We start from the raw sequence: 23,514 nt of genomic DNA, 5'->3' as shown, positions 1-23,514 counted from the left end.
TTTGTTGCTTTTTTTTATTATTACAAGATATAACAAAAGAGATTGTCAGAGAGCTTTTGTTGGGTATGAATGAATTCACATCATCAGGGCTGGATGAACTTCATCTCAGTGTCCTAAAGGAACTGGCAGAGGAGATCTCAGAGCCCTCTTCATGAAGCTGTAGGAGACGGGCCAGGTTTCACAGGACTGGTAAAGGGCCAGTGTAGTGCCCCTCTTTAAAAACGGCAAGAAAGAGGACTCAGGGAGTTATAGACTGGTTAACTTCACCTCAGTACTTGAGAAGTTGCTGGAGCGTATCCTGAGGAAGGCCGTTTCAAGCACCTGGAGGAAGAAGGGCTTATCACAGGCAGCCAATGCAGATTCATGAAAAATAAAGTGTCAAACAAAAACCTGATCTTCTTAGACAAAGTAACTACTTGGGTGGATTAAGGGAATGCTGTAGATATAGTGTATCTAGACTTTAGCAAGGCTTTTGACAAGGTACCACACAACCTTCTCATAAACAAATTGGAGAAATGTGGGCCAGATAAAATTACTATAAGGTGGCCTCAAGCAAAGGGTAATTACTAATGGGTCCATGTCAGAATGGCAGAAGGTTTCAAGTGGAATCCCAGAGGGGTCTGCCCTTGGCCCGGTGCTGTTTCAAGTGTGTGTTAATATTTAGATACTCGCAGAGAAAGCTTCTTGATCAAGTTTGTAGACAACACAAAATTGGTAAGGATAGGCGTGACCCTCTGCCTGGGACCTCTTGAGCGTATATTGACAACATTTTCTAGAAGCAGGGCTGCTGTGGTTCCCCCGCTGTACCTGTGGCAGGTTAGGGTGTTAGGTCTGTGTTGTGTCAGGGTTGATAGCAGTCTTTATGTAGAATTTAAATTATGGTTTGTATGGTATGGTTTGGATAGGGATGATATTTGTACTTTTTAGCCCCAACAAGTTCCAATCTTGGATCAGGATCCCATTGTTCCGAACAGAAAAGTCATTTCCTACCCCAAAAAGCTTACAACATAGATGTTAATAAGAGAGGGGGGAGTACATGAAAATGATTAGGTAAACTCAGTCAGTCCATTAGGCAGTGGAAGAGTCTGGCTGTTCAACTGCTGGGAAATGGTTTTTGGAGGCATCACAGCAAAGCAAAGGTACAAGGAGGAATTTGATGGAGAATAATAAAATGGCTTTGTCCTTGTTTATTTGGACTATTTCTTAGCCATTGGGGCAATATGGGAGAATGAAGTAGGCTATTGAGGCTGGCATCAAAGGCTTGATTAGAAATTGTTCTGAATAGTGGACAAAAGACAGAGTGAGAATATGCTACAAAGACATGTAGCTTATGTCTGATATGAAAAAAGAGAAAACAGAGGGATGCAAAGAGGATAAATGGGTCAAAGTAATGGGTTGGAGAGTGTGGGTTTTTATTTTCTCCTTCACAGCATGCTGAATGTTTGTTGGTAGATTCTTCTACCAACTCCATCTACAATCCGTCAGAACATCTCTATATGCCAATTCATAGAAGATAATCCACTTCTGTGAATTAGTGGCAATGCAAATGAAATCTCTGTTTGAATCTCTTTTTATGTACAGGAAATGTTGATGGCTTAATTGGAGGGTTTCTTAACCTTAGGTATGATGATCTCAAACATATTCAGATCTACCCAATTTTTCAGTTTTCTCTGAGAGACTGAGAACTCTGAAGTTTAATGTGGGATATCAGGGTCTTTTGCATGATGATTTGACAAATGGATTCCTGCATCCTCAGTGCAGACAACAAAAAATGCCACTTCTTTTTTTATGGCTCTCAGCTTGCCTGATACCCACAGTCAAAGTTTTCCCAGTGACTATATTTTATGCAGCATGCACTGCACAAATAAGTAGCCTTTAGTTTTATGTTTTATGAGTGGGAGTCTGTGTATCAGTTTAGGAGCTTTTGAAATTAATCAGTTTAACATACATGATAGTAATGATGATGAATGTATTAACAATGTAAAGTACCGTGTGTGCATTAGCGTAAGGTTCTGATTCTTTTTTCTATTTTCTCCTTTGCAGTTCATTGCGTTTGCCTCTTTATTCTTCATCCTAGTTTCAATCACAACCTTTTGCCTGGAAACCCATGAGGCTTTCAATACCATTATAAACAAAACTGAGCAAGTCATCAACAGCACAGAAACAGTTCTACAGTATGAAATTGAGACCGATCCTGCTCTGACTTACGTAGAAGGAGTTTGTGTGGTGTGGTTTACATTTGAATTTTTAGTTCGTGTCATTTTTTCACCCAATAAACTTGAATTCATCAAGAACCTCTTGAATATCATTGACTTTGTGGCCATCTTGCCCTTTTACCTAGAGGTGGGCTTGAGTGGGCTCTCTTCCAAAGCTGCTAAGGATGTGCTTGGTTTCCTCAGGGTGGTGAGGTTTGTGAGAATCCTGCGAATCTTCAAGCTCACCCGACATTTTGTTGGCCTCAGGGTGCTGGGCCACACGCTTCGAGCTAGCACCAATGAGTTTTTGCTGCTGATAATATTCCTGGCACTAGGTGTTTTGATATTTGCCACCATGATCTACTATGCTGAGCGAGTAGGAGCCCAACCCAATGACCCATCGGCCAGTGAGCACACACAGTTCAAAAATATCCCCATTGGCTTCTGGTGGGCTGTGGTCACCATGACCACCCTTGGGTATGGGGACATGTGTCCTCGGACTTGGTCAGGCATGCTAGTGGGTGCTCTGTGTGCTTTGGCTGGGGTACTGACCATAGCCATGCCTGTGCCTGTCATTGTTAACAATTTTGGAATGTACTACTCCCTGGCAATGGCAAAACAGAAACTGCCAAGAAAGCGGAAGAAGCACATCCCTCCTGCTCCTCAAGCGAGCTCTCCTACATTTTGCAAGACAGACTTGAATATGGCCTGCAATAGCATGCAGAGTGATGTCTGTCTGGGCAAAGAAAACCGGCTGATGGAACACAACAGATCAGGTAGGACATAATTTGAAATGCATGATCTTTAAATACTTTATAGACCAGTATGTTTGGTAGGTTTCAGAAAGCATTAAATCTTTCTGCAACTAGAAGATGTAGTATCCACCCTTTCCCCCTCACTCCAGTGTTTGTGTGCGTCAGTCTTGTATATGGTAAAGTAGTTACAGTGGCATTTTCAGATCTGCGCATAGCTGGTCTATACAGTTTGCTTGTAATGTTGTGAATGGTATGTTGTGAATTTAAGCTGGTAGTATCAACCAGTTTTTTGCCTGTTGTTTGTTGCCTTGTACTGATGTTTTTTGTTTTCCTGCATGATTGTAATTATATGAAAAGTCATGACGTTCTACACTGTTGAACTCCATGCTGTTTTGCTGGGTGTTTGTCTTTTGTGTCAGCTTTGCCTACACCACATGGTGGCATGTTATTTAAGATGCACTACAAGAAACAAATATAACAAAGAAGCAGATGTTTTATCATTGAAACACCAGCACTTGAAGGAAGTAGCATGGGAAGCTGATCTCTAGACTTTAGATTTTTTTTTCCAAAGTAAAATAATGAAGTCTTTTTTTAAAGAAAAGATAAAAAAGAGCAGTAAACAGCAACAACTTGTAATAGCATTGTCACTATTCATTATTCTCTTTCTCACAATGCCTAGAAGCCCTTGCCATAAATCAGGAGGCCAGTGTAGGCACTGTACAGACACTGAATAAAAAGATGCTTCTGACCTCAGTGGCTTCCTGGCATATTCAAAATATCTCTCGAGATAAATGAGAAAAAAAGTATTTTGTTTCTAATGTAATAAGTATTGTTTTGCAATCACAAGAGGGCTCTCCCCCAAATCTGTTAATTGTTATGGTAAATACCACTGGATTTCAAAACTCCCACATCAATCATTAGGTTCATTTTATATTGTGAACATATAATAATGACAAAACATGACTAATATTTTTATTAGCTGGAATTTGCTCTTTAGAGGTCAGGAGCTAAAAAGCTTCACTTTGAAAAGTACCTTTGTTCTATTCTCTTGCTGTACTACTACATTAGGGTTCAAAGAAAATGAATTGCAGGTTCTGAGAGACATTTTAAGCGGAGTAAACAGAGAATACTTTTGAAAAGTCTAAAGATGCCAAAGGGGGAAGGGAGAATCTGCATGCAGTGGGTGGAATATGCTTTGCAGTGTTTGACTGATGCACACTTTCAGGCAGGATCATCAAAGTGTTAATGATAACAGCTTTTCTATTGCATCAAGTCCTGCTAGAGGTACTCCATAACAGAAGAGGCTCTGTGTGATCAGAGCAGAAAGACAGTTACAGTGAATCTGCAGATTTATTTACAAGGTGCTACCATCCTTGAGGTTAGAGACATATGCAAAAATGAATAAACTTAGCGATCATTTTTCCTTTTTTTTTCCCCCTCTGATTGTGCCACTATTTCTGCTTCATGTTCTAACACAATGTGTGGACTGAAGACACAATATAACTTACATTGGTTATGTACACTAATACAAGTTATGCTGGTGTCCAGAGGAAACTGATCACCAGCTCTGGAGGTAGCTGCCCTCAGTAGGTACCACTAACAGCACCTCAACACTGGGTGGCAAGGAGAGCCAGTTAGGGCCTGTTTGAACAGAGCAAAACAGCTACCCAGGGATGAAATGGACTAGAGCTGTGAACACGTGACTTGTAATTTGGTGTAATTTACACCAGTTTATAATTAATTCTGACTTTCTGAAGAGTTACTTTACTTGGAGAATAGTAACTCACAGAGATGAAGAGCTGTATGTTTCATAGATTTCATAGACATTAGGGCTGGAAGGGACCTCAGAAGATCATCGAGTCCAGCCCCCTGTTTGTCCACTCTACTTTTATACAGCATACAGAGATTACCAGGGATCTTGGTTTTCCTGATTAAAAAAAATCACAAATTCTCTATAAAAAACTGAAAATTCTGATTTAAAACCCCACAAATATGTGATTTTAAAATGAAAAGCACACCCATAGCTCCCCAGCCCTGCCCCGCACCCCCTCCCAAATCCCCCCCAGCCCTACTGGAGCGGGCCCCCAGCTGCCAGGACTATAGGGGCAGAGAACTGGGTCTGCAGCCCCCTGCCCCTGGCAGGAGGCAGCAACTGCTTCAGTGGAGTGGAGCCTGGCTCCCCTCTGCGTGCTGCCTGACTGCTATGGGCTTGAAGGGAGTGGGGGCTGCTTCCTGCCATGGCATGCACTCCCAGGGGAGTGTCCCCCACATCTGTGCATGGGGCAGGGGGTGTACGCTGTGGACTCTCACCCTGCTGCCCTCCCCCAGGGCCACTGCAGCCCAGTGTGTATGACCCAGTGATGAACGGAACAGTGGAGCTGCATAGGAAGCCCCCTACCACTGTGAGCTCCACACTGTCTTGGTGAGGCATCCTCTATTTCCGCAGCTGCAGCCGGGGTGGCAGCGTGGGGCTGTGTGCAGTGTATGCAGGCAGCACGAAGTTTGCAGCAGCAGGCAGCTTCCTGTGTGGCTCTGTTGGGCTGCGGAGGCCCAGGGGGAGGGCAGTAGGGCAGGGAGCGTGAGCCTGAAGCAGGAAGCATGCAGCCCCTGATCTGTGCACAGGTCTGGGGGGCAGCCCCCAGGAGTGTGCGCAGCAGCGGGGAGTAGCCCCCCACCCCTCCTCAGTGGGCAGGCTGCCCCACCCCACACTCAGACCTGAGGGGCATGGGTTCCCCACAGCCCCCCTAGGAATACACGCAGCAGTGGGGACCTGGCCCTACCCCACCCTGATGACCCTCCCACAGCCCCTTCCTGCTTCTTGCTGGGGCCCTAAGCCCCAGCCCTGCTCAACTTCTCTCCCTCCCTATGGGAGCTTCAATTCCCACATCCCTCTCTCCCACTTACCTGCCTGTGCGGCTCTCCAGGCTGCTTGGGGCCACGTGCATATACATGCATGTGGTGCACCCTGCCTTACTGCTCTCCTCCCACTCCCTCCAGCCCCCTGTAGGCTGGAACTGTCAGCCTGCAGAGGGCTTGTCACAAAACCACAAATTCTGTGGGTTTCTCTGGTAAAATGAGAAATCTTCAGTTTCTTCCAGTAAAAGGTAAAATCCACGGTTTACTTCATTTTTCCATGGGAAACGGAAAACCTGGATCCCTGGAGATTAGTCAAAATGTCACATGTCCACAGCCTGAATTTCTTTTGCATAATTCTATTAAAGTTGTCATTTCAGAATTAATTTGCACCCCTAGTTCAGGGAAGAGTGTTTTAAACTTTAAACACATAGTAAGGCTTGTTAAAGTTTTAATAGAATTTAAGCACATGTTTAAAATGTAAGTGCTGCCATGAATATTTATGCTTTTTAAATTGTGGCCAGTGTTTTAAAATACTATACATCTGTTGCTAAAGAAAAGTATCTTTGGGAAACTGAGAAAGGTAGAAGTAGAGGTAGGGATTTTGCTATTTTCAAAATGTTATCACAGTGAATAAAAACTGCATTTAGCCTTCGGGTATGTATGTTTACAGACCCATATAACTAACTCCCTTAGAACTGTATGTTTTGAGATGGGTTTATCCTTTCTACAGCAACCTTTTTAAATAAACACAATGCATTTTGCATCAAAATGATCAACATAACTTCATTTTTTAATACAGGACATTGGCAAGGAGATGAACACGGTGTTGAAACAATGGAGACAAACTGTAGTCATAAAGGTTGTAACAGTCATTGAAAGCACAACTAAAATAGTCTTTTATCATATTATATTTTATTACATATTCAGCCAGTAGAACATGAGGTGAGATTTAAAGTGGGGTCAGGATAGCTGAAAGATCATTTGCTTCTGAATAAAACATTTTTACTCATTTTTTCCCATTTTGCTGCATTTTGTAGTGACTGATGATTAACTGCGGGTTTTTTTGTTTTTATTGTGAACTTATTACTGTTTTTTGTACTTGAGCTGTGGAAATTACTGGCATTCAACATAAGCTCTTTGTGATGTCTCATTTCCTCATTCGTTATTGTCTGTAAATGGGCATGGTGCTTTAACCAGTGTTATCAGGTGAAGACAGTGCAGGAAGTGAGCAGCCACTCTCACCTGGTGAAAGGCACCCACCAATCAGACGCTCTAGTACCAGAGACAAAAACAGAAGAGGGGGAACATGTTTCCTACTGACAACAGGTGATTACACGTGTGCTACTGATGGAGGGATCAGGAAAGGTATGGACTTCTTTCATTAGATCATAAAAGGCTACTCAGGAATGTGCTTGTGAGAAACAAGCTTAGAACAAAGTAATGTGCGCAAATGCTCCGTAGGAACGATTGTGGTCAGTTCAATGCATGTTTTTCTTTATTTTTGTTCATCCTTTTCTTTTCTTGCCTTTCCTTTTAGAAGACATTCCTTAACTCGCCCACGCCCCTAAAAAAACAAAAAAAACAAAAACAAAAAACAAAAGAAAAAAAGGGCTTGATGTTATATAGCCATTATACTTGTGTCTTCGTTTGTCCATACTTTACAGAAAAAAGCAGTCATTTAGACGTTTCTCATTAAATCACTCATCTGCTGCTTTAAATATTCCCTTTGGCATTCCTAAAAGACAAATTAATTATTCAATAACTAAAATTTGCATTTAACAACTTTTTAAAAAAAGATAGCTAAATTAATGACACTGAAGGATTGAAAAATTGAATAAGCCCAAACCATAACAAAACTTATCATACAAATATTTTTGAAGGCATTTGAAAGAGAACCACGTTTATGATGCTTAAAGACAGCTTATCATGACAACAGTATCACTAAGGGCACAAAGATTATACCAAAATAGATTGGTCTCTTCTAGCCAGGATTCAGGCGTGATACAGTTAGGGTCTGATCCTGCAAGGTGCCAGATGCTTTCTATAAGAAAGTACTGAGTGTCCTTATATCTGATTGCTCAGCATTTTGTAGAATCAGGCATTTGCTCTTACACTCACTTACTGGCTTCAAAGGGAACCAAATTAGGCCAGTGCTGGTCACTGTTAAAAAATACCTTACATATAGAATATTCCAAATGTAATTGATGTCAATGAGATCCTTTCCATTTCCTTCTATAAGAATTGGATTGCATTTTTAATGAATTGTCTAGCTATGGTGGTTTTCAGTGACTGTTTAAAATAAATTCCTGAACAGTTATGCATTAATGCTATTTGAATGTATCATCTCTATGCCCACAACTGGAGCTGGTCAGTAGCTTTGTTCACCAGCGTTGTCTATAGCAAACATGATTGTTGCAACTTCTTGTTTCAGCTGGCTAACAGAAGAAGAAAAGAACATGGTCTTAAATTATGCTGATAATTCTGCTAGATGCAGTACCTCATTTCTTTAAAAAATAAGCAGCTGAGATCATTATGCAAAATGTGAATGCATATGACCAGAAATGTAGCCATGAACAACTGTAGATTTAGAAGAGTATGATTTTCTATAGACTTATACATGGTGGCTACAGTGCAATGATATCAGATGGAAATGTGGGTACTTAATTTATGCATGAGTTTTTGCATACAGACTTTAGACCACTAAGAATTATACCCTATAAAATCTATTAGACATTTAATGTTCTTCAAAATGTAATAGGGAACTTCTACAAAATGCTGATTACCGGCATCTTGTAGGATCAGGATCTTTAACCTCTACTAGACATTTCAACACATTAGAGAATTACTAGTACATTTGTATTAACCATAACGAGAAGAATTGGAAACTCCACCCTTCCCTCCCCAATTAATATCCCATTAAAAACATTCATTCAAAAATTTTAGGCTGAAAAAATTAAGGAACTGTAAAGACAAAAAATATAGTTTAGCATTGTTTTGTAAGTGAGAAATTGAAATGAAACACATTTTATATTGCAGGTAAACAAGAACTTAGTTCTATTCAAAGAAATGACTCTGGTTTCTATGTACTCACGTATTTTTGGCCAGAAGCTTTCTTACTGCAAAATTTGACTGCCCCCATCTAGAATCTTATATACGTATCAGACACTTTAGCCAATGGCCTTGATGTTTATTCAATGGAGAATAAAGTTATCAGCTCTTACACTGAAAGCACCTTCAGGATATCACCAAATTATCTGGAATATTTTATTCTAATTAATACATCAGGTCTACTTCTGTATTATGATGGATTATTTCTTGTTGTCTCCTTTCTGTTTATGCTTTTGTTTGTATGTCTGACAATACTTTTCACAGTTGATTCTTTTCTTTTATAGTTTTTTTTGTTTTGTTTTGATTTTTTTTCTTTTTTTTTAATCATCTCTGTGATCTTTTAAGGCTTGATTCAAAGCCCATTGAATTCCCTGGAAAGATTCTTACTGGTTTTACTTTGGATTTTGGATCAAACCTTCCATCTCTATTTATCCTGTGTGATAGTTTTTACACTTTAAGAGATCTCTTTTTCATTAATTGCAGTAGTGTCTTGCTTTCCTATATGTATTGGCTCTCCTTTGCTTTTGTTCTTAAAAAAATAAATAAATAAAGGGAGGAGGAGGAAAAGAAACATAACAGAAATAATATAATTGTTATTTCTTCTATCTATATGAAAGACATTTAATTTCTTCTTTGTTTACCATATTACAAGGAATATCTTTCCACAAGAATTGGACAAATATGAATTAAAAATTTAGATTTTTTTTTACTCAAACTCTCTAATTGTTCAAATACTGAAAGAAACTTTATGAATTTGAAATGTATTGGAGGTTTCTCAAGCAGCACAGTCCAACCTGATCTTACAATCTGGAGCTAACACTGCATGATGTATTAGCAGACATTGGCCACATCTACATATGACACTACGTTACCATAGCAATGCGCTACGGCAAGGTAGTATCTGCAGGCATCTACATGTGACCAGCAGCTACTTTATGATCACGGTCCCCTGCTGTAGCATGCTGCTATGGCAGAGTAGCTGCTAAAAATAACTGTCCAGCGCAGGTTGGGGTGTTATTGCGCCATGATATGAAATCATGGCAGAGTAACAACGTCATCTTAGTGGCATGTGTAGATGTATCCAGTGATTAACAGATTTTATTTTAAGCAATTCCTCAGAACATCAGTTAAGAGGTCTTGAATAGGAAAAAATGTTAAAAAATTTTGTTATTTATTTGTTTTCAGTATGGCTTTCAATGTACTAGGCCCCGTATTAAGCCAAAGACCCAATCTCTGTTCTAAACTACGTGTATTTTGGAGAGAAACTAAGAGCTGACTTTCCTAAAACTGCTAATTACTTTGTCTTGAATATGATACAAATTTAAACCATCACAAATATGACCAAATACTGAAGTTCAGGAAGTTGAACAGATAACTTTTAATAAGAAAACCTCAGTAAGATCTAACATAATGCTCATTTTTTTTATTTACATTTTCAGTTTTCTTCAGCGAGAATCTCATAGTGAAATACCTTGCACAGCAATGCCCCAGTCTTGTAAACATACAGACTTTCTTAACTCTCAACAGGTAGTCATCTGCTTACAGTTAAGCATTCACATTAGTATTTTCAGGATAGGATCTACACAGGGAAATTTCAGCTAAAATCAGAAGTAATTGCTTGTAAGCATTTGGGTTTCATGATCCTTTTTCTTGCTGATATCCTTAAGGTTCTGAACAACTCAATAGGTAACTCATAGTTTAATTGGTTAAATTATTTAGTATGTAAACTTAGCTATATATCTGTTTGAAAACAGGGAAACATTGAATAACAATGCTTTCCTTATGGTTTAAACCACAGACTTCATTAACTTAAGCCAAATCTTTATGCAGCATAAAATGGGCAGATTGAGTCGACAGTTTGTGTGAATAGAAATGTCTGCAAGCACTGTGTTCCATCCAAATTGCAAGAAGTTTCTCTCTCTTCATGCGACTGCCCAATTTAAAAATAAATTTTTCATCATTTCAGTCTTATAAGCAATCATTTTATATTTTTCATTAGAGTTATTTGGATAAGGACTGCAAATATTATGATTCTACTTTTGCAGATCAAATGGCAAATAAATCAAACTCAATTATCTTTATTATATTTTAATGTTAGCCATAATATTTCTGAAGATGGATTTCTTCAACATAGTATAATATAATCCTCTATATGGATGACTATATAGTTGCATGGTATAATTCATTAGTCTTCTCAGTTTTAAGGAAAATCTGCTCATATTAGACATTGGATTTAATATAGAGTATATGATTTTAAAATGTTACAATCTGTTTTGCTCTAATGAAATCTGGAATATATTTACCCAGATAATACAATTTACAGAAATCACTCAATAGTACTTTATGCAAGACCAAATCATTCCCTGTCTTACAATAATATGACATAACTGAAGCCAATGAAGTTTTACTGAACATAGGTCAGGGTTGAATACAGCCTACTAGCCTGAATAATAGGACTACAATTATATAGTACATATGATTTGCGATGGCTTTGTTCAGACTCATTTGAAAGGATAGCTGGATTAATACGCCTTCATTTCCTTTTGACAAGCTGCCTCAACATTGAGTTCTGTGCAGGCAAATTCCTTTTGAACCAAAATAGCACATTTGGTTACATTGCATTGTATTGTTTGTCTTTGTCTATTTCCTGGCTGAATTCAACTGATGTCTGTGCATTTTCTCATAAAAGGATACGAAAAATCCCGAAGCTTAAACAACATTGCTGGCTTGGCAGGCAATGCTCTGAGACTGTCTCCAGTAACATCACCCTACAGCTCACCTTGTCCTCTAAGACGCTCTCGATCTCCCATCCCATCTATCTTGTAAACCAGATGGCATCAATCGGCTACATAGTATTAATTCAAAATACTGTTTACCACATAATGGATATAAATGTAGCATTAACTGTAGGCTCCATAAATACAGTATAAATCCTGCATGATATAACTGTCAGTAGTAAGAAATGCCACTTGGGTAGCTGAAGATTTTTATCTTGGCTTTTAAGATTATCTAAAGTAGCGCTTCTCCTTCTATCTGCTATATTGTCCTACTTTACCAAGGCAATAAAAGGACAGTTAGTGGACTCCATTGGCCAGTATATTCAATAAATAAGTATGTTTTCAGGGAGATAGCTAAAACAATGTGCTTCCAAATGATCACTCCATTGGACGTTCATTTCTTGTGATTAATCCATTCGGAAGATGTCTGGAATCTGTCTTGGTGGCACACAATGTGACTTGAGTCTGATCATTTTCATGGACCATCCTGTCTTCATCATCTCTCTGAAAGCAGTGTTGCGGATTATTGGGACCACAGATGGCTCTGGATGTGTGTTATTGCATTGTACCATCCTGCTGATATGAAAGCAATTGATGAACTGGTCTGCATGTGGGATTGTTTTTCTTTGTTTAACCTTTTAATTTTTTTAAATACTTGTTTTTAAATAGTTTTCTTTCTTGATTAATTGACTTTGGTACTAGATTGTTGTATCAGAGCTCTGAATGTCTCTGGTTGTTTGCACACAGATAACTGCAAAGAGGTTGTCATTACTGGTTACACGCAAGCAGAGGCCAGATCTCTTTCTTAATGGCTTGGGGAAGGCACAAAACATGAAAGAAAGGTAAACGCCATCCAGGCTTGCAATTCTCAGCTAGCAAGTGCTGCTTGGTACTATAGTATTTTTTTCTACTCCAGCGTTCTTGAACATATTCAGAGGCTGTGTACCAAATAAAAGCAAGAAAAATATTGCTTTTTTGCTGTGCAACTGTAGAAGGGCAATAGTTTGAAAGATGGGGGTGGGAGTGTTGACCAGCGTTTAAATCTCTGGATCATGAGCTTCACAAATTCCTTCAGTCAATGTTTTTAGGTGCTTTGTCTTCTGTGTTTGTTTCTGTCTGTCTGTTTTGTAACATGTCTACTGTATTCTTCATCTGTTTTCATAAAGTGCAGAGATACCTTTTAAAATGCCCCATCTTTTTAGATTAACTGCTAAATACATTTTCTCCTTTTCCCCTTTGTGGTATAGATGATATATATTTCAAGTGCAGGTTAATAACCTTTAGACTATCGAATGTGGGAACTTTGAAGATTTCTGAAACGTGGAATTTGGCTGTTTTGTTGTTCTAACTGGTTGCCTACTGCAGCAACATCAATTTTGCTACCTAGCAACCAGCATTCATTATGGTATTCAAACTGTATCCCTTTTTTCTTTCGATCTAAAAAGAGAGAACCCGTTAATGCACCAGTACAAATACAGTAGTAGATTTGATATTTTGAGCTGGTGAGGATAAACACCCAACAATATTGAACCGTAGATATACAAGGAAAAGAAAGTCTTTAGAGGTTTTTGAGATTTGTTGAATAAACCCTGACTGTCATATGTTTATTTTTTGTTAGGAAAAGAAAACATACCTTTTATTGTGGAGTATGTAACATATTCTTCTGTATATAGCCTAGTCCTATAGCATGGTCTGCATGTCAAAATTCTTGTACAATAATGTATTTATCAAAATATACATTTCTGATATTTAGAGATGTACATTGATTTTAGTTTTGGTAAAATACTGTCAATAGAGAGAAAGATAATTGCAAACAGCTTTTAGCAAAGGAATTAATACACTGTCTGGTGCTGCTGTTATATTGACTACAGTGTTGTACAGAATTTATCATGGATTTTTGACTGCTGAAAAAGGGACAATGGAATTTAGCCATACCAAGGACTGTACTGGAAAGAGACTACTGCTCCTGAATGGACCCTGATAAGCAACTTGCACCTTGAAGAGGTCACTGAGACTTCACATGGGAAGCAAAACTTGCTAATGAAGATTAAGGACTGCTTTCAATTGCTGCTACCAGTAGAAGGGATGAAAAGTTGCTGTTGATGAGTCAGCTGTAAATAAAATGTGTGTGCATGGAATAACAGTTTTTGCCATCTATGTCAAGGAACGCTGAATTGAAAGTCATCTTCTCTAAGACTCCATGCAAAGGCCCGCACACTTCTGTCTGTGTATTCTTCCTGGTTCCTGCAGTAGGTTGTGCTGTGGATCATATAAAGACACACACTTATAATGATAGTGATGTAAACTACATCTATTTTAACCTTCTCGTAGCAATGGTATTTTCTGCAAAGGCCATGAACATGGACAGAATAGGTTTTGCTACAAGTCCTTGCTTTCTCAGTTCGCCATAGCTATATTTTTACAAATTCTAGTGTACATGCCAATTTTTAAGTTTACTCTTCACTTTGATAAGAGAAATGTGGCTGCAGACAAACATCATAGACTATGTTCAAAATTCACAGGTTGTTTTTTTTTCATTGTTACCTCAGAAATATATGTATATGAGAAATAAAATTCTGGCAGCAAAAATATTTTTTTTAATTCAAAATGTCGCAGAAGCAGCATCAATAAATATAAAATATGTATTAAATTATATCCTAAAATGTATATTTTGCATAAGAGAGAGATTCTTTGATTATTTTTTGTGAGTTGTGTGTGGTAAATTGATCTAGTCTATTCTATGTTTATGATGCGTTGTAGCAGTACAGTGTAAGAATTATGTTCTTGCCATCCTACTTAATGAGAATTTCTCCAGAATCTATCTGTCACCCTGGTATCCTCAATGTAGGGACCTATCCCAGTTGTGAAACTCTGTATTGTGGAACTCTTGTGAACATGTCAAGGTGCATGCACAGTCCTGGTGGAAACCAATGGAAATGTAACTAACTGAGAGAATAAAAACTGCAAGATCTGGGGAGGAACTTGGAACATATACTATGAAATGGCTCATGTGCTTTTTTGATATTTATCTGTATCCCTGGCTGTGGCCATTTTTGTTTCCCTGAACACATAAGGAGCTCATTCAAAGGACTAGTGTGAACTGGATTTAAATTTTTTCTCCCGCCTGTTTTGCATTACTGCATATTGATTTTAGTGAAAATAGTCACACGTATATTTTGAGATGCTTTATTTTAGAAGGAAGTCAGGCAGGAGCAGGTCAGGGTGTCGTTTTAGAGACTAACTAGTTCAGAGAGGCATAAGCTTTATAGATGACAGCCTACTTTGTCAAATGTTATTAGTCTCTAAGGTGTGCCTGTATATGTGCTCTGATGCGTTCTGATTAAATTAAGCAGAACTCAATCAGGTCTGCTGGAGCAATTTAACTGGAACACTCCAGCATGATGCAGTGTCTCATTTATTCAACATCCCATGTTTCAAAATGGTTGTAGAGTCACTTTAACTAAAACTCATTGAATGAGCTTTAGTTAAGGCGGCCCTGTGGCCACTTTGAAATGCGGGATGCTGAATATACAAGACACTATGGCATTTTAATTAGAGTGGCTCTTGGACCTGCTGTATTTAAAACATGTCCCCCACCCCAGAGCATGTGTATAGGCACCTCAAGGTTCCACCATGCCCTGCCTTCTCCCTGACTTCAGGCTAACATGGCTAACTGCCTGTCTTTACTGAAAATGAAATAAAACTAAAAAGGACTTACAGGGTCATGATAGATAAGTAACTGAAAGAGCTTCCAGTACAAAACTGTAGCTAAGATGAATGAGATACTTGAACTTACAAGGAAGAGACCACCAGTTAGAAGTCAAAGATCAATCTGTACCTTATGGCCATTCACCTACCATACTTAAGGCATCCATGGGAGTGATGTGGTTAGCATCATGTCCAGTTGCCTTTAAGCACTGAGATGCCAAGAGCAGGCAAGTTGGAAATGATAAGTACAGAAGTACAGGGACATGTCTGAGCTGTTAACCCTTTTTAGTGGTTAGATGCATGAATCAGGGCTGCAGGCAGGTGCCCTCGTCCATTCAAGAGCCACAGCACAGAGTTTTCTCTGAGGGCTAATGCCTACAACTATTCATTTGAAGAACTGAACAGAAATAATTTTCTTTTTAACAAATGGCTGGAGGTGGTGGTGGTGTCATTCACCTCTAGTGGAATAGCTTACGGATTAGAACGCTTACTCGGGATATAAGGGACGTAAGGTCAATGCTGTCCTCAGCCTGAGGAGGATTCAAATCAATATCTTGCATTTCACAGGGAAGTGTATTAACTGCCAGGTTAGAATGAGGGCTGGGTGAGGTGTACTGCTCCTCCATCTGAAGCTATTCTGCTCTGCAGGGAGTAGTACAAAATGTATGGGCCAAAAAGAGAGTGTAGAAGAAAGCATGACAGCTATCAAGTGATTAGAATACCCATCTGGGAAGGGGGAATTCTGAATTCTTTATATTCTTCATACTCTTTATAGAGTGACTATTTAATGCAAATTTCTTAAATAGCATTGGAACACAGATCAGAGCCCAGGACTCCTCCCTCCCAGCTGACTGCCCTAACCCCTACAGTGTATAAAAATATTTTCCCCCCTTGCTTGTTCTTTTTAGGTGCACAGTGGCCCAAGTTCAAAGGAGGGCTGCAGCCCCCTTCTCTCTTAGTCTATTAATAAGAACATTCTCCTTCGAGGTGGGAAATGTATGTGGGTGCGATCTTCTTCAGGCTAAGGAAGACAAAACTGGGTCTTCCAATTCCTGGGTAGGAGTTCTAATCGGTATAGCTGCCTATACATGAGCTCAGGGGTGGGGGTGAGGCGTTGTAATAAGAGTGTTTCCTAGAGAATCACTTTCATTAAAATGCTGCAGCAGCATGTGTATTAAGCCCCAACACATTTAAAAATGGCCATGGGACACTTTGACTTAAGTTCATTGAATAAGGTTTCGTTAAAGCACCCCAGCAGCTATTTTTAAACCCTCAGGGACTTGTATATACATGATGTTGAGGCGATGTTAAAGCATTTTAATAGGAACATGGAGCAGACTTGATTAATCGAGTCTGCTCCAGCGTGTTCTAATTAGAACTCATTGGAACACATGTTTTATGTACAAGATAGCCAGTAAAGCCTCTCCCACTGCCGCCTCTATTTATCGTCCTCTGTGTCTGGTTCCCAGAAAGGGTGACACTGGGTGACTAGCTGCTCTGAGTAGCACAGCTACGGGCAAGTACAGAATTAGAATTGGAGGTGTCCAAGGAATTTTCCATTCAAACAAGGAGGCAGCTAGTGAATTTAAGCACCCTGGGTTCAGGTGGTTGTGGGATAGTGTTTATTTGGATTGCAAATTTTTACTTAGGCACTGAGGGTCCAATCTAGTCCTATATTGGATGGCTAAGCTAAGCTTTCCTTACTGAAAGACTTGATAGCTTGAAGCTGAAGCTTGAAAAATTCAGATTAGAAAATAAAGTCAAGATTGGATGTTGTTCAGAAGGTTAACTGTACTACATAAAGAAGGTATGGGCTTGGTGTAGAGATTACTGACCTGTATTAAGCAGGAGGCCAGAGTAGATGTCTACCATGGTGCCTTTGGCTTTAAAACTATGAATATCTTTCTCTACATGTCTCATAAGTCCTCATTTAGCATCAAGATAAATTTCCTTCTTCCATTAATATTTAGAAACAATATTATATATGTGGTGCTTTAAATAGCATTGTCTCCCAAATATAGTGTGCATACTCAAGATAAAGTTGGTAAGAGTACACACTAAATTTCAAGTAGTGGGCCTCGAGGAACAAATCTCATGTGTGGAAAAGGTTATTGCTGCTAATGGTACCTTCAGATGGAAGAACCATAGACGAAAATAAAGACATTAGAAGAACAGGGAATTTTTAAGGATGGCAACTTGCTGTATTGGTACTGAAAAAGCAAGGAGGGGGAGGGGGAAGTCAATTTGACATGAAAATAATTTCTGTCCCAGTTGAATGTGAAGATATGAATTAAAAAGTCATGAAAGAATTAAACTATCTGAAAGGGAAAGACATTCATTTTATCATCAAAGTAAATCATGCTGAAGTCAGATAATGGAAGTGGAACAGAAAAATGATACTAGAAAGAGAAAATGAATATATTAATAGGCCTTATTACAAGCAGTGACTTCAGCAAATCCTTAACAGATACCTTGAAGACTAATAGAATTGGAAACAATTATGAAAAAGCAAAGCGTTTTATGAAGCCAAAGCTATTAGAAATATTAACAGTATTTTTCAATCCATTCTTTTTGTCTTTCAAATATTTTTCTTAAATCTATGAATGGGCAAGTTATGGATAATTGTTTTTCTATCGTGGAGATGACTTGTGACTGAATATTACTGAAATTTGGGATACTGTCTTTAAACACTGCATTGTAAATGTGATGATTACATCCCAGCTACTGTGTACAGACAATAGAGACAAAATTGCAGTAAAAAAAGAAATTTCAAGCAGTGGGCTGGGCTGTGGGGAGGGGGGAAGGAGGATGGTCTTTGACTGAAAAAAGGGTTTTAGATAAATGTGTCTTGAGTTTATGACCATTGTGTTATGAAAACATTTTCATTGTTTTCAAGTGAAATCCTTGATTTTCTGGCACTTGCTGCCAGTCCAGATGTTGAGTACAACTTTGAAGAAACCAATTACAAAAGCCCAGTGGTTACTTTATTATGAACATATGTATGCACAGTTGACAGAGGTACAGTTTTTTATTCATGGATGGTGAGATTCTAGCATATAAAAACTGGAGGATACTTTTTGAAAATTTGGCATCTAGATGCAATAGCTTGGGTTAATACTGAATTTATTAATGAAATTCTTCTTGTAACGATTTACTGGTGAAACAAGGAACAACAATTTCAAAATTAGTCTCTAAATAGGTGGTATTTGTAGTGGCTCCTCCCTTCAAACTCCACACCGCATATGACAGAATACATTTTTAATCTGGCTATAATCTAGATGTAGTAATGCGCTGCCTCATGTGTCCAACAACATCCACTCATCCCACGACATCTATGTGGAGCACATCACTGGCCACCGCCAGTACACCGACCCCTCCAGACGAGCCGCCGCTGGACCGGACCCGGAGGACACCACCGCCTGAACCGCCCCCCCCGCTTCGCTTTGCGTCGAGAGGAATTCGCCGCCACGGATGACCCCACCCCACCCAAAGAGGACCCCTGCGATCGGACTTTATGGACTGAGACGCTTTCTCTGAGCCACTTCCTCCAACATTGCGGACCACTGTAACGGGTATGTATGTATCTATCTCCTTTCCCTCTCAGCGTCGCGACCCCACCCCTTCCCTCTTCCCACATCCCCCCACCCCTGGGCTTAATTGGCTAACATTGTATCGTTTGTAACCTAGTCACATTCCCCTCCTCTCCCCCATCCCTCGATTGTTAGTCCCTCGCTCGGGCACTTTGTATTTCCATCTCAGCTTTGTCATCTTTTTTTTCTGGATTCCCCATCCAAAACATCTACTAATAAAAGTCAATTTGTTAGTGCTGACAAGACCCTAACTTCCTTCCAAAGCTGAATTCTAAACCTCTAGGACAGTTTGGACAATATTATTCTACATTTTATATTGGAGCTAGTATGCTGTACTTCACAAAATGGAAATGTCTCCAATAACATAACCTTATTATGAATTGATAGTAAAAAAGTCTCCCTGTTCTGCAAATAGGCACAACTAGCCTATGGCATAGACTCTTTTTATTAGAGAGCAAAACGTCTGCAAAGTGCCAGTTGTTTTACAGTTGCATTAAGTCTACACAAGTTAGGAGTTACTGAAGTAATAATTGTTGTTCTTGATGTTGAATGTGGACGTTACCATCCCCTTCGAGAACCGGTGCCAAGCCTTTACCGATGCCCAGGCTTGCAAGCGGGAGAACTATGCCCCACTGGCCGTCGCCCTGAGTGGCCACGGCTACGACTTGTCGGTCGGCACGCTCATCATGGGAACGCTCAAAGCCTGGAACCCCAGCAACAAGAGCGTCCTGCATGCCTGCCGCATCTCCCACTGCTATGCCAAGCTGATGCACTGCCTCATGGTGTCCGACACCATCCGTTGGTCCTGTGACATCTACATGGAACACATCACGGGCCACCGCCAGTACTCCGACCCCACCAGATGAGCCGCCGCCAGACAGGACCTGGAGGGACTGCCTGAACCACCCCCCTCTCCGTGCCAGACAGACCTTCATTTCACTGTGAGATGATTCTTCGACCACGGACGACCCCGCTCCACCCGAAGAGGGCCCCCACAATGAGACTCTATATGCACTGAGGTATTTCCTTCGAACCACTTCCTCCACCACTGCAGACCATTGTAACGGGTTTGTGTGTATCTACCTCCTTTCTCTTTCAGCATCGCAAACTCCCTCCCTCCCCTTCCCTCTATCCCCCACTTCCGGGCTTAGTTGGCTAACATTGTATCTCCTGTAACCTAGTTGCATTCCCCTCCTCACCCCCATCTCTCTATTATTAGTCCCTCGCTCAGGTGATCTGTATTTCCCTATCAGTTTTGTCATCTTTTTTTCTGGATTCCCAATCGTAAACGTTTACTAATAAAGTCAATTTGTTAGTGTTGACAAGACCCTAACTTTCTTCCAAAACGGAATTCCAAACCTCTAGGACAGTTTGGACAATATTATTCTACATTTTATATTGGATATAGTATGCTGTACTTCACAAAATGGACATGTTGCCAATAACCTAATCTTATTATGAATCAATAGTAAAAAAAGTCTCCTTGTTCTGCAAATAGGCACAGCTAGGCCAATCTTTATGTTGCAGAATGGCATAGACTCTTTTTATTAGAGAGCAAAAAGTCTGCAAAGTGCCAACTGTTTTACAGTTGCACTAAGTCTACACATGTTAGGAGTTACTGAAGTAATAATTGTTGTTCTTGCCCGTGGAGTGCTTATTTGCAAAAGCAGCAAGTACTGATTTATTTTAAAAAGTTCTTCTTTATAATGAAACAATGCAACATTCCATCAGTGTGAACAATGAAAAAGAACCGTTGCCATATTAGCCTATTAAGCTGATACTAAATATAGATGGATTTTCATTTCCATATCAGTTTTTCCTTTCTCCTTGACTAAATACAGTCCTGATGTTCTATGAAGATCTTAATTTTTCGTCACAGTTATAAATGGCTCTGGGACAATACTAATGCAGCATGTGACATTTTGAAGGTGAACATGGCCTACAGACTTGGTTATTAGTATTTTTTTTATATTCTGCTGCATGGGGCAGTTGATAATCAATTAGGCCATTGATGGGAGTAGGAAAGGAGGAGGAAAAAAGCTGGAAATTGCAGTTTTCTCTTAACTCATGTAGAATCTATTGTTTGCAGATCTGACTGGTAACCTCTGAAGTTGCAGATTGTCCATGTGGATGAAAAACATAATTATCTGAAACACAGTCCTCTATGATGATGTAATCAAGTATTTTACATTCTTTTTTTCTGCTTGGAAGCTGTCCTGAACAATTTTTATTAGTGCCCATAGGCAAAGGAAAGACTTCTGCTACTACTAATGCTAACCTCTACTTAACACCTGGCCATTTTACTTTAATTGGTGAGTAATGGAAAGATACAGACATTAACACCCTTAAGCCCCAACTCAAGGCTGGTCTACATAACGGATGGCAGCGAGCATCTGGAGCGCATTCCTACCCACATAGAGCCACATAGCAAGAAGTACTATTATAGCTGCTGTGATGACAGGATATGCAGTGCACCCTGGGAGGTGTCAGTTACTGAAGGGGCCACAGCCACGTATGTACACATTTTAGGCAGTCATGTCTTGGGAACTTAGATGAGCAGTGCATGCTTGGGTCTAGAGGCATAACTACCAGGGTTTGTGCAAAAGGCACCAGGGGCTGGGTCAGCTGTGGCAGTGGTGGCAGCTCAGCTGGGAGTGACAGTGGCAGCAGCTGCCATTCTTGAGCCCTCTTTAAGTTAGAGCCTGTCCACCCTTCATTAAATTACTGCCCAGGTCTTGTGCTATCAGGACTTGCTACCTCAGTGCTATGGATAAATCCATGGAGGTCAATGGCAAAAACTCCCGTTTATTTCAGTAGATCAGTTTTGTGAACCAACTCCTTTCTCTTCAAGAATCAAGTCAAGGTACGAACAAATTGTATATAAGGTAAAGTGAGTTAGAAGCTTGTTTGCGGGCTCTGGTTTAGATGGAAAGTGGTATATAGCTCAATCCTTCTCAAAACAGTTTAATTTCAATAGTTGAAACCTACCTACTCCTGACTGGGAGCACCCACAAGGCACTTAAGTTCTGTTTAACACAATCACGTTGACTTGCTTTAGCTGATTCTTGTTTACATTCCGTAGTATGTCAGTGTAGAAAAAGCCCTCTACTGAGAAAGATGATGCCTGTAAACAAAAACTAGGAAGGGAACATGGTTTTTATTGGTATAGACTTCAAGTTAATGTAGCTTGAATGATCATTAACAAATACACAGTGCGTAAGGAAAGGATCGTTACCAAGGAAATATACAAAAAGCAGGTAAGTTTAACTGTGAATGAAAAAAACACTCTATCTTATTCTTTTCGTCAGTGTTTTAAATAAAGGTAATGCATAACTGAAAAAATTGTTTGTCGCTCAACTCTGACAGAATGACCTTGACAGATCCATTTTGTAGAATGTGAAAGAGGAAAGGAAAAAGAAAAGATGAATATGAAATTAAAGCATTCTCCAGAGGAAGGGCTTTCGATAGCAAAGCCTTTACATTGGATGCTATCAAACTTTTGTGCAGGCCGTGTAAGCTACAGTCTACTAAGGTGTTGAACCTCTTCTTTTTTTTTTTACTTGGCTTTTCTTGACACTAATCAGAATTGTGCTATATTTATTAGCATGCTTGAGCACAAGGTCCCTCTCCTCTAGAGTGTTATTAAGGTAGGCCATAATGCAAGCGGACAAATGGAGCAGAACTTTTTTTTTTCAGGCGACTTACCTGATCTCTCTAGGAGAAGGAAATTTAACTGCATTGTAAGTATATCTATTTCTTGAGTGTGTGTATATATCTATATTTAGATAGATAACATAAATAAACATTGAGCCTAGTATTCCCTGTTTTTTCTTGATTTCAGGTAAGCAATGCTTGTCTCCAAATTTTTTGCGCTGCTTCTAATTCATATGGCATTTCCGAACTTCAGTGGAAAGAACAAAAGCTGGAAACAGATGTGGCCTATGTGCTGCCATAAACATTTTTATAGTAGCACAAAGGCCAAGTGAACAGATGGTTATGTGTCTTGTCACGCCACAGATGTCCAAAATGGTGGTCATAACAATAGGTACTATAAATGTGTGCCTTTTTTAAAGGCAGACATCTGTTTGCTTTATGGCAGGAGAGCATAAGTAGCCCAGAGCTGCCTGAGCTCTCAAGCTGCCCCAGGCAGGCACTTCTGGGGCTTCAGAGGCCCAGTGTCCATGCCCTAGCAGGGGATTCCCCAGACATGGGTATGGTGCTGCTGTGTCCCAACTCAGGGTGCACCTCTGCAAATGGGGGAACCCTGTCATTTGCAGAGGCATGCCTTGAGTTGAGGCATAGCAGTGCCATGCAGGGAAACCCTGCTGGGGGATTCCAGAGGTGCACATCTGTAAGTGTGGGACTTGGGTTCTCTGGTTTGCAGTTGCTCTTTAGGATCAGGCCCCTGAAGCCCTGGGATTGATCCTTGCAATGTACGATGTCAGTGTTGCTCAAAGTGGATCAGCTCTGCTGAGACGCATACCAGCACACCTGATCCACTTCATAGATTCATAGAAGTAGGGTC

At 39.9% G+C, this 23,514-nt stretch overlaps 1 protein-coding gene across 1 annotated transcript in view; it reads left to right on the top strand.

Annotated features, from left to right (window-relative positions):
- KCNC2 (potassium voltage-gated channel subfamily C member 2) overlaps positions 1-14,677 on the top strand; it is a 185,426-nt gene extending 170,749 nt beyond the window's left edge. Inside the window, exons 3-5 of the mRNA XM_090042545.1 lie at positions 2,044-2,971; positions 7,004-7,171; positions 11,604-14,677. Of these exons, the coding sequence (XP_089898671.1) occupies positions 2,044-2,971; positions 7,004-7,171; positions 11,604-11,740 (1,233 nt within the window). The 3' untranslated portion in view covers positions 11,741-14,677. The remainder of the gene's footprint in view (positions 1-2,043; positions 2,972-7,003; positions 7,172-11,603) is intronic.
- Positions 14,678-23,514: the final 8,837 nt, after the last annotated feature.

Source organism: Crocodylus siamensis, chromosome 4 (assembly GCF_052110815.1).
Source record: "Crocodylus siamensis isolate JL-2025a chromosome 4, ASM5211081v1, whole genome shotgun sequence".
NCBI classification, from domain to species: domain Eukaryota; kingdom Metazoa; phylum Chordata; order Crocodylia; family Crocodylidae; genus Crocodylus; species Crocodylus siamensis.
Note: the sequence above shows the minus strand (reverse complement) of the source record. Positions and strands in the feature narration are given on the sequence as shown.